Source organism: Paramisgurnus dabryanus, chromosome 9 (genome assembly GCF_030506205.2).
Source record: "Paramisgurnus dabryanus chromosome 9, PD_genome_1.1, whole genome shotgun sequence".
NCBI lineage: Eukaryota > Metazoa > Chordata > Actinopteri > Cypriniformes > Cobitidae > Paramisgurnus > Paramisgurnus dabryanus.
Genome location: NC_133345.1, coordinates 29,881,556 through 29,895,108, shown reverse-complemented (window position 1 = coordinate 29,895,108; position 13,553 = coordinate 29,881,556). Strand labels below are relative to the sequence as shown.

At 35.4% G+C, this 13,553-nt stretch overlaps 1 protein-coding gene across 1 annotated transcript in view; it reads left to right on the top strand.

Moving 5' to 3' along the window:
- b4galnt3b (beta-1,4-N-acetyl-galactosaminyl transferase 3b) overlaps positions 1-13,553 on the top strand; it is a 35,869-nt gene that overhangs the window by 19,748 nt on the left and 2,568 nt on the right. Inside the window, exons 8-19 of the mRNA XM_065283664.1 lie at positions 35-113; positions 203-269; positions 1,970-2,113; positions 5,279-5,388; positions 5,517-5,617; positions 5,743-5,810; positions 5,897-7,391; positions 9,939-10,180; positions 10,547-10,700; positions 11,071-11,143; positions 13,171-13,324; positions 13,415-13,541. Of these exons, the coding sequence (XP_065139736.1) occupies positions 35-113; positions 203-269; positions 1,970-2,113; positions 5,279-5,388; positions 5,517-5,617; positions 5,743-5,810; positions 5,897-7,391; positions 9,939-10,180; positions 10,547-10,700; positions 11,071-11,143; positions 13,171-13,324; positions 13,415-13,541 (2,814 nt within the window). The remainder of the gene's footprint in view (positions 1-34; positions 114-202; positions 270-1,969; positions 2,114-5,278; positions 5,389-5,516; positions 5,618-5,742; positions 5,811-5,896; positions 7,392-9,938; positions 10,181-10,546; positions 10,701-11,070; positions 11,144-13,170; positions 13,325-13,414; positions 13,542-13,553) is intronic.

Genomic DNA, 13,553 nt, shown 5'->3' with positions numbered 1-13,553 from the left:
CTCTTCAGACTCAAATTGTCATTTTAATTCACAGTTTGCAGATGAACAAGAAATATTTCTTTGAGATCATCTATAAACAGAACGATCAAGGCACCGATCATGTTGAGGTCGCAGTGAGTGTGTTTTTTTATCTTGCGTGTATTATCTTTTACTTGTGCTGATACTGTGATTTACTTTACTGTAAATGACTGTACTTTTACAGTGGCAACTCAAACAGGCTGGAAATGGATTTTCAATCATCGATTCCAAGTACATCTCCCTCTACACCAGTGAGTCTGTTTGTGCCTAATTTTGGGCTTTGGTTTCAGAAATGTAAGGGTAGTGTTAGGACGACTGGAATAGCCGTTTCTATACAGAAATAGAGCTAATGATGGGGTTGCATTTACTGTAAAATGGGTGTGTGCCATCATCTTTGTTCTTCAGTTGAAGTGTGTCAACACAGATCTTTATGTTAATCTCTTCGTCAATGTATGTTCTGTAGGTGTGTTTAGACAATGCAAACTTGCAAGCACGGCCTCAAACTTGTCTATATGGGTGATTCTCACGAAACCATTGAAACACCACGGCACTAAGGATTTTAGCTATAAAATGTGTAATATAGTAATATTAAAAAGCATCAGAATTAACACAATACTGTGTTCTACCTTGCATAATGTGTGATTTCTGCTGAAATTCTCATTACCGCAATGTGTCCGGCTGTGTTTGAACATGCGTTATGTTGTAATTAAATAAAATTAACACAAAAATAAAAATAAAAAAATAAATGGATGTTTTGCTAGACTACTTTAGATGACAGAAAAAAATATTTACTGAATATTCATGTATAATAATAATGAAGAAAAATTAGGAAAATGATGTGTCCATGCCTGATGTTCTCATCCTCCGCAACACTTTTTGAGAACAGTTTAAGCACACATACAGAATTTTAATAAAGTTTGATTTTGAGTGACCAAGAACATGGACCAGTTACCTCAAGATGGCTACCAGGTAAGATAATTTTTTTACAGTTAATTTGAAATATTTTCTTGTCAGAATGCTTACACGACATTTTGATTATCATTACCGCAACAGATGCTTATTAAATGTTAATTTAATTAATAGAAGCATAATACTTTGATTGCAAATGCATGTGCAGAATCTCCAAATTCTGTTCTTTCAGGTTTGTCATGTCATTTTGAAAATATGTCAGTGTTGATGTTTTCTGACTGTTGCGGTAATGAGATTTTTTAGGAATAATTTTTAAAATTATGTTACAAAAAGTGTTAAATGATAAGTAAAAGTGTTTAAATTAATGTTCCCATTTACTCCAGACTTTGTTTTTTAATGTCTGGTGGGAAAAAAAGTAAATTTAAGCAATTTTTACATTTTCATGCTTGACATTTTTAAAGCCAAGTTTTCGTGAGAATCACCCATACGTATGAATTTGGGAGAGCAAGTATGTGTGTATATGCTGCTTACAATTATTTAAATGTTTATCAGTAAGCAAATGTGTAATGATAAATGACATGTTTAATGAAATGCAGTATGTAGATCTCATCACATGACATCAGTGTGTTGCATTTTTAATTCAGTTACCTGTTATTGTTTTAAAAAAACCAATATAGTTGTTTTACATTTTTAATCCAAATGTCTGTGTCTTCTGGCTGACCAATTCAATAATGTGCTTAGAAATAAATGTAGCAGATATTTGTCATTTCTCGCACTGGAATATAGTGCATTGAATCATGGGATACAGTGTCCTACTATGCATGCTCTGGTTGGAAACTGTGGTAAAATAATTCAGTCATCTGTAAATTGGGTGCGATATGTGAGTGAGGGTGTAGCTGTATTGTAACAAAAATGAATGGCTGATGGGTATAACTAACCCTTGATCTTTTTTGTCTAAACTTTAATATTTGTCGGCCTCCGTTTACCCCGTAAAACCAGCTATACTAGTAGTTGCTGTTCAACTGAAACTGTGTTTGTGCAGATGAGTCGTCTTTGAAAGCAGCAGATGTCAGTCACATTCCTCAGACGGCTGCAAGTCATGTAGCCCCGTCCCCAAGTTCCTCTCAGTCTCCGCCCCATGGAGCAGACATGTTGAGGACAGATCCGCGCGACTTGTTTCACAAGGGTAAGAAACAAACATTCAAGAGTCAACACACCCTTAATGTAGTCAGAATTACTGGTGTATTTGGTGTAATGGTTTATGGTTCAAAAAACACATTATTATTCACATAGCATACATTATTGTTGCTGCTCTATGCCCCACCTTTCTAAAACGTGTGGATTTGTAAAAAGCTCATTGTTCTGAAAAGCAAGGTGTGCTCAGATTGGCCAGCTATCAAGTGCGTTGTGATTGGCCGAATGCCCTAAAGCAGACAGTGAGTGCTTTCAGTTAAAATAGATGTGATTAATGCAGTCTGAGACAACAGTATTAGTGGACAGAGTACATACTCGCCGAGGGTGGAAACTATGGTAATGCAGGACTGTAAGTGGGTGGGGCTTTATCAATGTGACCTCACATTGATAAGAGAATCAAAACGGCATGTCTAATGAGACTGCTTTGGTTTAATGGTGATTATAAAAACTTTATTTTTTCAACATAGGTTGGTTGTGTTCACAAACTGTCCAAACATCTTTTAAAGTTGGATTTTGCATAATAGGTGCCCTTTAAAGGAGTCTATATTACTTTTTATACTGATTTATAAATACTGTACCAAAACTTGTATTTCACTTATCTGCATCTGAAACATCTCTTTGATATTTATGTTCTCATTCGTGTGTAAAAGCACTGGAATCTTTGGGCAGAAAGAGAATAGCAAGGTTTACATAGATTGTGTGCCATCTTGTGACAAAGTGAGACATTGCAGTGAAATATTTTTTGTGACAGAGACTTGTCACTTTTTAATAAGTATTAATTTGCTTTACTCTGTATGTGTTTTTGTATTTAATCAAATTCAACATTTTATAATAAAATACATCAGAGGACCTTTTTCAGGCCAACAACCTCTTTAATGGATAGAGAAGAGGAGCAGGGACCCCCACTACATGGATTAAAATAAGACTAAGGATTTATTATTATTCATAAAACGTACTTTTTGATACTAAGATATTTAAAAAAAATCTTTGACAAACTACGTAACATTTTAATTTAACTGGATAGATTTTATCATGGGAATATGCTGTCCTTTTTAACCCTTAAGTCTTGTTCAGGATGTTTTCAGCCACTGTGTTTTTTTTTTTGCTTTTTCAGCAAATGAAATGATTTTTAGTGACAAAATTGAATAGACGTACTTTTTTTTTAAACTCAACAATATACCGTATGCAAATTTACTACGCTTTCATGTTGTTTATGGATGTTAACAGTCACTAAATTAAATGGCTGTAAAAATGTATCGGATGATTTTTTTTGTGCATAAATATGTTATCAACCTTAGTACTAATCAAAACTACCAAATGTTTACAATAAATCCATGATTTTAACTCTTTAAATGCCAAGTTCATAAGTGATGTCACTGATTTGGGGGGAAAAGACACAAAATGACATTTACATTTAGCAGATGCTTTTGTCCATAGCGACTTACAAAGATTAGAAATAACTGTTTTTCAACACAAAAAGTGATTGTGGACTGAATTTTTTGGTACCGTCTTGGGCATGACACATACACACATACACATATGCGGTAATACTCCATATAACTCAATGTACAAGGCAGAAATTAAGCTCTATTTTTGCATAGGTCTACTAAAGGGTTAACTCTTTCACCGCCAGCGTTTTTAAAAAAAAGTTGCCAGCGCCAGCGTTTTTCATGATTTTCCCCAAAGTTTAATGCCTTCCAGAAAATGTTCTTCTTTAAATATATAAACATACAATATACCACATGAAAGAACAGACCCTCTGCTTTCAAACAAAAAATAAACGTTTCATCCTACCTTTAGTGGTTCTTCTGTAATCAGCTTTTGAATATGGGTAGGTTTCTGCAAGAACACCACATTTTGAGCAAAAAGCAGAGATCATTCCATTTTTGGGACTGACTTTTTATAGAGATCCCATTCAGAGCGATCTTTAAAACAGACACGGACATGCAGCCGCTTGCCATAGGGCAATACTTCCGGGTTTAAAAAGTTGCGAGAGGGTATAATAGCGGTATTGCCGGAAAGACGGAAAATCTCATCATTGGCAGGGAAGCGTTTTCTCTTGATTGACGAAAAGAGTTAATGGTGCCATATGGTGGTCAACGGTAAAAATTACAAATTTTACATCTTTGCAAAAAGAAAAACCACCAACAATCAAGAATGCATGATTATATGATGTCATGGATTTGCAATTTTATAAAATGCTGTTATAATGCAAGTCAATGGGGCACAAACAGCAAATGAGGGAGAAAGAAATAAAATCTGATGCTTCACAAAAACTACAAATGCATCAAAGCCAATGCTGTTAGTAATATTTGACATGCCCAAGACTGTGAACAATCCCTTTTTATATAAAAAATCTGTCATTTTGTGTGTTTTCCCAAATCAGTGACATTACTTATTAACTTGACAATTAAAGAGTTAAAATCATGGAATTTTTGTAAATATTTGGTAGTTTTCATTACATTTGGTAACCATCAGCACTGAGGTTGATTAACAGATTTATGCAAAAAAGTTGCCAAAAAATAATCCGATACATTTTTACAGCCATTTAATTTAGTGGCTGTTAAAGGTGCAGTGTGTAGATTTTAGTGGCATCTAGCAGTGATATTGTGAATTGCAACCAACAGCTCCGTCCACTGTTTATCGAAACGCATAGAGAAGCTACGGTAGCTGCCACAGGACAAACATGTTATTGTTTAAGACAAAATACAGGAGTGCCAAAACGCAGTTTGTACGTTTAGGGCAACCGTTAAAAACATGGCGACACAAAATGGCGACTTCCATGTAAGGAGACCCACGATGTATGTAGTTAAAAACGTCTCCTTCTTAAGTAATAAACACATAACAGTTCATTATGTAAGGTCTTTATACATCGCTGATAATATAGTTATGTAGATTATACTGCATTTCTGTCAAGAGATCCTTATAAATTTTACACACTGCACCTTTAACATCCATGAACAACCCAAAAGGGTAGTGAATTTGAACAACACACAAGGGCAAAGTTTACATTTTTTTATTATTAGCCATTTAACACACTTTTTTTACCCAACATTTTTAGCATTCAAACAATATTTGGAGTCCCCGGACCCCCTGTTGAAGACCCATGACATATATTATTAACATACATTACGTCTGTGTGTATTTGCATGTTTAGTTCCATTACTGGACAGGACGCGTTTGCATGGAGTTTTACCTGACTGTTTATATTACCCCAGCTACATTATAAAGGGATATCCTTTGACACGATATCAAGGCCTACAGTTTGTAAGTGCTTGCACATACACAAACTTCACATACAGTTATTACATTGCACACATAAAGCTTCAGTGTTCAGATGATGATGGTGTTGAATAGCTTCAAAACGTTTTTATTTTTGTGTATCTATTTTACAGGTTCGTCTTTCTTACGTCTATCCCAATGATTACACACGTCTCACACACATGGAGAGTGACAACAAATGTTTTTACCGCAGTAATCCTTATTACATGGAGAGGTAAGCAAGTGTATATATATATAATTTATTCTTTACAAACTCACACGCCAGCTGCTTCCTGAACTCTCTGTTGTTTTAAAGTGTTTATGTTTGTATGACACATTTAAATTTAATTCATTTCTTAGATATGGTTTCTCAAACTACCTCCAGCTGGATCTGCCGGCGCCTGACAGCTTATTTTTCAAATACAGAGGTATGATTAAAAGGAAATGAATCTGAACCTTTCTCCAGTGCACCTTTGTCTATGTGGTGATGAGAGTTATCTTCCACTTTCTGTAGGAATTGGCATGGTAGGGGAAGGAATGAAGTTTGGCGGAAATTATTATAAAGGTTCACAAAATGATGAAGGGGATGAGAAGAATCAGAAGATGAATGCTATGGAGAACGATGGTTATGTGGCGGATTATGAGGATGAGTATAACGATTACTTACTACAGAGAGGACGCCAATTGTTAAATGTTCAACAGCATGGCAGGAGAAAAAGAGAACAGGACATTAGACCTAAGCAGACCCAGCAAACCAACCCACCAAAGAAAATTCGGAACCACCCCGAGGGACTGCAGAACCACTCGGACCCCACAGCACAAAAGAAAATAAGGAAAAAGAAACCAATAGCACAACAAATCCTGAAGGACCAAGCTTTAGAAGTGAGGAACCAGGGTGAGGTTCTCAGGGAAAATAAAAAGGACCCTGCGGTTGTACAGCAGATTCAGAAGAACATCTCAGACCTGGAGAATTTAGGACCAGTTGAAAGAGAAGATCCAGATGTGAAAAAGCGAGTAGACAAAGCGACCATTCTGGATGGTGAAATTAAGCCCCGACCTCTTAAATCCAGACGCACCAATAGTAGTCGCAATGATCCAAACCGTGTTGCCTTCAGGCGCATTCCCATGGAGGATGGACATAAGGTTGAAGAGAAAATAGTTGAGGGCGTTGAGTTGGGCAGAACACATAATAAGACTGTAAAAGCGGCCAAGTTGGATGGGACTCTGGCAACTAGTTCGGCCATATTTGATGAGACCCAGAATAAACATGCCGTCTTTATCAAACGATCAGGTAACAAGACGGCCTTTGTGGGAGAATATGTGGACAAGGCACCCAAGAAAACTTTACGCAAGGTTAAAGCGAGAAAAAGGATCAACAAAGAGGAATTGCCACCATTAGATAGAAATGGGTTCAGAGCAGATCCACTGCAACCACAGAACGGCCAAAAATATATAGAAGACCAAGCGATCCATGTTTTAAAGGACAATGCACCTAAATTAGACCCAGGCATACCGGGTGACACCGTCATGCAAGGTGGACCACAGCTTAAAGATTACAGTTTAGAAAATATCAACAAGAATGAAAATATTGTCCATCTCGCCCAAAAACCACATCAGAAGTCATCATATAACCTCACTCGTGAGCACAATCCAGCAGCCGTTGAACGATATAACGAACAATGGGGACGTTTGGATGACAAAAATAAAGGAGAAGAATATCAGATAAAGGATAACTTTATAGGAGAGGCTGATGTTGGAAAAGATGAAGATGCCTGGAGGAATGAAGGATTCTCGGAGGAAGAGGATAATGACTTCATCAAAAAGGTTGCGTTTGATGTGGAAGTCAACTGGGCTCAGACATTCCAGGTTAAACCTTTAGATCTGCACACCATGCGCTCTGATTGGATCGAGCTGAATTGTAACGTGTCCGGAAACCTGCTGCTCAGCGAATCGGAGGCTTTGACTGTGGTGGAAGCTTTCATGAAGAAACTAAACAGGAAATATCCAAGGTAGGCTGCTTGTTACAAACATAGACGTAGTAAATACATAGATGGGTCATTGGTCGCTTTGATCCGTTGCTGTGATAAGATGACATGTGGATCAAAAAAATAAACATTATTATACTTTTTTATCTAGCAACCAAACGTAGTGGTAGCCCTATCGTACTATACAGCAGCTAATGTATCGATCTATGCATTTTTGTACAGTATATGCATCTATAGCTGTGTTTCCATTGTAGATTTGCGCAAAACTTTAGCGTTTTTTTGGCGACAAAAGACTATTGCGAAATGACGGTGTTTCCATTAATCGATCATATGCAACTGAAACATAGTTTTTGCTCTTGTGATAAGTCATTCCAAACATCACGTCAACTGATGTTGGTAGGTTTACTTATATCACTTTTACCGGACTAGGGGTTGTTTTTAACCGAATGAGACTTATTATCTTATTATAGTATTATCCAAACATTAACACCAAGGAAAGCCCCTTATATTTAGGAGCGGCAGCGTATAGGTGTTTCTTGGAGGTAATGGCACATTATTTTAAATCAAATGAAATGTAGGAGTGTTATCCAAACATTATTGGTAAGGAAAGCCTCTTATATTTGGGAGTAGACACACACATTGAGGTGTTTCTGGGAGGTTTTAGTAAATACTGTGTCATCTTCAAATAATAATGATGTGACTTACTTGCATCAGGTGACTTGACACCTTTTCCGAATTACCTAAATATCTATATTTTTTCGATATATTGTTATGTTTTTGTGAAATTAACCTGTGTTTCCTTTGGCCATATTTTCAATTCACAATGTCAATTTCCACAATGTAAAGGTAATGGAAACCGCTTCTGGCTATGTAGCCTTCTATGTATTTATTATGTCTATGGTTGCAAAGGTTTATCCTAACAGGCACCACAAATGACCGTGGACCACAAAACCAGTTATAAGGGTGAATTATTATTATTATTATTATTATTATTTTATTGAGCTTTATATTAGGGCTGTCACGATTATTAAATTCATCTGATGGTTAATTATCTAATAAATTGTGGCAGTTTTGACGATTCATTGTCCTTTTTTATTGCTTTGACATTTAATTCTAATACTTTTTTGTATTTTCATGAAATAATTTTCAAACATTGTTGTGAATATTTAAATAAAATATTTGCAAGGTTTACCTGGCAGTTGATATTAATACTCATAACACATATTTAAAAGTAATTATTTAATGCATATATCTTTGCTGCAAAAAAAGAAATTCCTTACAGATTTTTAAGAATAGCATCGTTCACTTTCCTAAATTTGGAATTGCTTTTTTGGAAATGTATGTTTTACCTGACAGTTCATTTAACTTATGAAAGTTTTGCAAAATTTCTTTAAATGCAGTCTTTTTTTTCACTGTATTGAATGGCTTTGCAATATATCGCGTTACACTGTCCGTTAACTCTTTCACCGCCAGCGTTTAAAAAAAAAAGTTGCCAGCCAGCGCCAGCGTTTTTCATGATTTTCACCAAAGTTTAATGCCTTCCAGAAAATGTTCTTCTTTAAATATATAAACATACAATATGCCAAATGAAAGAACAGACCCTCTGCTTTCAAACAAAAAAAACGTTTCATCCTACCTTTAGTGGTTCTTTTGTAATCAGCTTTTGAATATGGGTAGGTTTCTGCAAAAACACCACATTTTGAGCAAAAAGCAGAGATAATTCCATTTTTGTGACGGACTTTTCATAGAGATCCCATTCAGAGCGATCTTTAAAACAGACACGGACATGCAGCCGCTTGCCATAGGGCAATACTTCCGGGTTTAAAAAGTTGCGGAAGGGCGCCCTGGTGGATAATAGCGGTATTGCGGAAAGACGGAAAATCTTGTCATTGGCGGGGAAGCGTTTTCTCTTAATTGACGAGATATCTCGTCAATGGCGGTGAAAGAGTTAAGGAGCGCCATCTGATACTGTCTCGTTTATACAGGTGCTTCAGCTCCCCCTTGTGTTTTTTAAAGAGATGCGCAATCATTGCAGTGATCTGAAATCATCGCAATGAGGTCAAACGATCGCAATGAGATGATTATTTAATCATTGTGACAGCCCTAATTTATATTAAATCATCTGAAAGCTGAATAAATAAGCTTTTCATTGATGTATGGGGTTATATTTGAAGATACAAATATTTTAAAATCTCAAATCTGAGGGTCCAAAAAAATCTTTGGACTTTAAAGTTGTCCAAATTAATCCTTAGCGACACACATTACTAATGATAAATGCATTTTTATATGTTTATGGTAGGATAAAATATTACAAATATTTTCATGGAATATGAGCTTTACTTAATATCCTAATGATTTTTGGTATTAAAATCGATATTTTTGACCCATAGAATGCAATGTTGGCTATTGCTACAAATATACCCGTGCTTCTTATGACTGGTTTTGTGGTCCAGGGTCACATTGCATTGTGTTTGTCACAGTTCAAACTTTGCATACTGTACATAGTTTGTTTGAGAAGCATATTTAACATGAATGGATCACTCGTCATTAAGTTGGTGTTTATGTTCGCAGGCGTTTTTCTCTAGATCGTATAGTAAACATTGAGAAGAAGGCCGATAATCCTCGGGGCAATAGATATCTACTGGAACTGGACCTGTTGGAGACTTCTGGGCGCCACCTGCGCCTGGTTCAATACGTCTATGTGTCAGGATCCGATTACTGGAGTAGTAAGGAAAGTGCTGAAGAACCGGTCCTGTGCAATCCAAGTGGCTTTTACTGGAACCCAACCGCTACCGTTCACTTCATTGTTCCAGGTGAGATGTGGTTACAAAATGGTTTCTCTTTTAAGATGCTTTTTTATGAACCTTTCCAAGATGGTTGGATACTTTGCTTTAGATAGGTAGTGCTGGTCTATTAATAGCATTAAGCGGGTAATCTGGTTAGTAGTAAAGTAGTGTTGCATTTAGGTATAGTTTTAATACATGCTGTGTGAGTAAAATGCCCAGCACAATATCTTATACTGGTTTCCAGCATAATGGGAGCGAATAGTCACATGCTTAACCAACTAAATGTTACAATAGCATATTCAATCAATTTTGCAATATACTGTACCATAATAAGACACCCTTTAATGTTGTTGTGTAGGCTATATAATACTGTATGTGTTTTTGTGCCTGCAGTGAAGAATCAGGCCCGTTGGGTACAGCAGTTTATATCAGATATGGAGGAACTTTACAGTAACACTGGAGATCAAAACTTTAACATCATCATCACTGACTATGAAAGCACTGATATGGACATCGAACAAACACTACAAAACTCTAACCTACCCAGGTACATCACCACAGTACATTTTAAGCAAGCTGATTTTATTGACCACATGACTGAAAACAACTTCCTTTCATTCCATTATCAAAATGATGCACCCTGAACTGTGCTAAATGTACGCTCTCAAAAAATAAAGATATGATAGCTGTGATTGGTGCAGTACCGTTTAAAAAGTTCCTAATGTGTACCGTTGAGGTTTGGTACATTTGAGGTACTATATGCACTATGTGTAGTTTTTGAAAAGATACCACCCCCGTGACAGCTTTTGTAGCTTATCTAATAGAAGTCTCAGAAACTATGGAAAAAATTATTTGAAAGTTTGTTATTCTTGCTGAATTTTTGCTTTGTTTGTTTGTGTGCATGTATCATCTTTCAGATATCAGTACCTCAGATTGAGTGGAAACTTTGAAAGATCGGCAGGGCTTCAGGCTGGAATAGACCTTATAGATGTGAGTTTCAGAAACATTTGCTTTACATAAGCATTAATTATTATATTAAATAATAACTCCTTGAAGAACAATAGGCTCCTCGGACCTCGTTGCTCGGACCCTAAATATATATAAATGTTATTTATATGTTATAGTATTTTTGCAAATACCTTAGGTGCACTATAATGTAATATTGCCGCTGTCATTCTGAAATCTCGTGCCTCCATTTTCTTTTTCATAAATCATTATTATTGGTCACCCCTTTATTTTTGTCAGATATTTGCAAATATTTAACCAATAAACGGTATTAAAACGTTCTCGTCAACTTGGACAACACACCGTCTAAGACCAGGCTTAGCTAAAGCCTGGACTAGCCCTTAGTTAAATTACTTAAAGATGTTAAATTAAGAAGCATATAAAAAATAATAATAATAATAAAATATGTTAAGCCTTTTCTGTGAAACCGGGGGACAGTGTTTTTTTTGTTTTTTTTGTTTTTTTTAATATATAGTTTTCGGAAGGACAGCGGTCTTATTTTAACTCTTTCCCCGCCATTGAGCTGTTATTTCTGTCAATTAAATGAAAATGCTTCCCTGCCAATTACGAGTTTTCACGGCAATCCATATTACCCTTATTATTCACTAGGTGTCGCTCTTCCCCAACTTATAAAACACTTAATAATACACTGATCCAAAAACAGTAAAACTCTGTGTATGTTTTGATCATCTTTCTGAATCTGATCTCTAACAAAAGTCCTTTACAAAAATGCTATTATCTCAGCTTTTTGCTCAAAATTTTGATGAAACCTACCCATATTTTAGAGGTGATAAAAAGAGACAAATAAAGATGGGATGAAAGTTTTTTTTTTAGCTGTTTAAAAGCAGAGGGTTTGTCCTTTCATTTGATATATTTTGAAAGAAGACATTTTCTGAAAGACATAACAGTTTTATGAAAATCATAAAATGCTGCCGGTGACTGGCAAATTGAAAAAAAAGCTGGCACCGAAAGAGTTAATTACAAATTTTACATTTTAATATTAAATTATTTTAATATTACTTTTTTATTTAATATGTAATATTTTGAAATGCATTTTAAACATCTTTTCTAGTCTTACTTTATTTAATTACACTTTATTCTCACCATGCATATAGCCTTAGAAGCTGGTATGCCATTTAAAAGAAAGAAAGAAAGAAAGAAATATTAGTAATATTTTATTAGTAATATTTTAATAAGATTTAATATGTTATTTTCATTTTATGCTATCATTGGACATTCCTTATGTATATTATAATTTTAAAATTTGCGCTGTCATTTCGAAATCTTGTATCTCCATATTTTTATTTTTTCATAAATCATTATAAATTATGTTTTTCAGAGGGTCCTGCAAATATTCAACCAATAAAAAGTATTAAAAACTTTTTTTGTCACACCACAGTGTGTAATAATACAGTGTTTTTTGCTTTTCTTGAAAAAAAAAGCATTCGAAAAGGACCGCGACTATATTTAAATATGCTTAAAGTATTACTATTGCGTATCATGTATCTTGCTGAAAAAAGTATAAGCCATTTTCATTAGGCTGGCAATTTAGTCATCTTTTTTATTAAAATACTGATTACAATCTTACAGAAAATAATTTTTACAATAAGTGATTTATGATAAATTTGATACGCAAAATATTTTCCATTTACAATCCTGCAATTATTTTAAAGTTAGTATTGCGAATATATGAAAATAAATGAAACGCATGCATGTTTAAAAGAGATATGAATATAAAAGTCTGATTGCAAACCTATGGACTTTTTTGCATTTGGTATTGCTAATGTATTTTGCAGTAATATCATATATTCAGTCTTGTCTTTTTTATTTCTATATACTGTCTGTACTTATGTTTTTAAAGTAAAGCTGCTTTTTTTTATTAGATTTGACGTACTTGATAAGATTTCAAAATGTTTAGTGCTGTTGTACACTGTTAGTTGTTCTCAAATAATACATCTGCTTAGTTCAGAGTTAAATATTAAAGGGTCTCCATCTGTCCTTCTGTCTGTCAGGATGATCACAGCATTGTGTTTCTCTGCGATCTGCATATACATTTTCCACCTGGCTTCATTGACACTCTGAGGAAACACTGCGTTGAAGGTCACATGGCCTTCGCTCCCATAGTCCAGAGACTCAACTGTGGCGCTTCACCTCGGGAACCCGATGGTACACAATGTTACAAACACACAGCTCGGTGTAGATGTAAAACCACAGACATACATTCAACACTTTCAATTCACTGTGTTTGGTGTGCAGGTTACTGGGAGGTCAATGGTTTTGGGCTTCTGGGCATCTATAAGTCAGACCTGGACTCTATTGGGGGCATGAACACCCAAGAATTTACTGACCGCTGGGGTGGAGAAGATTGGGAACTACTGGACAGGTTAGATATGAT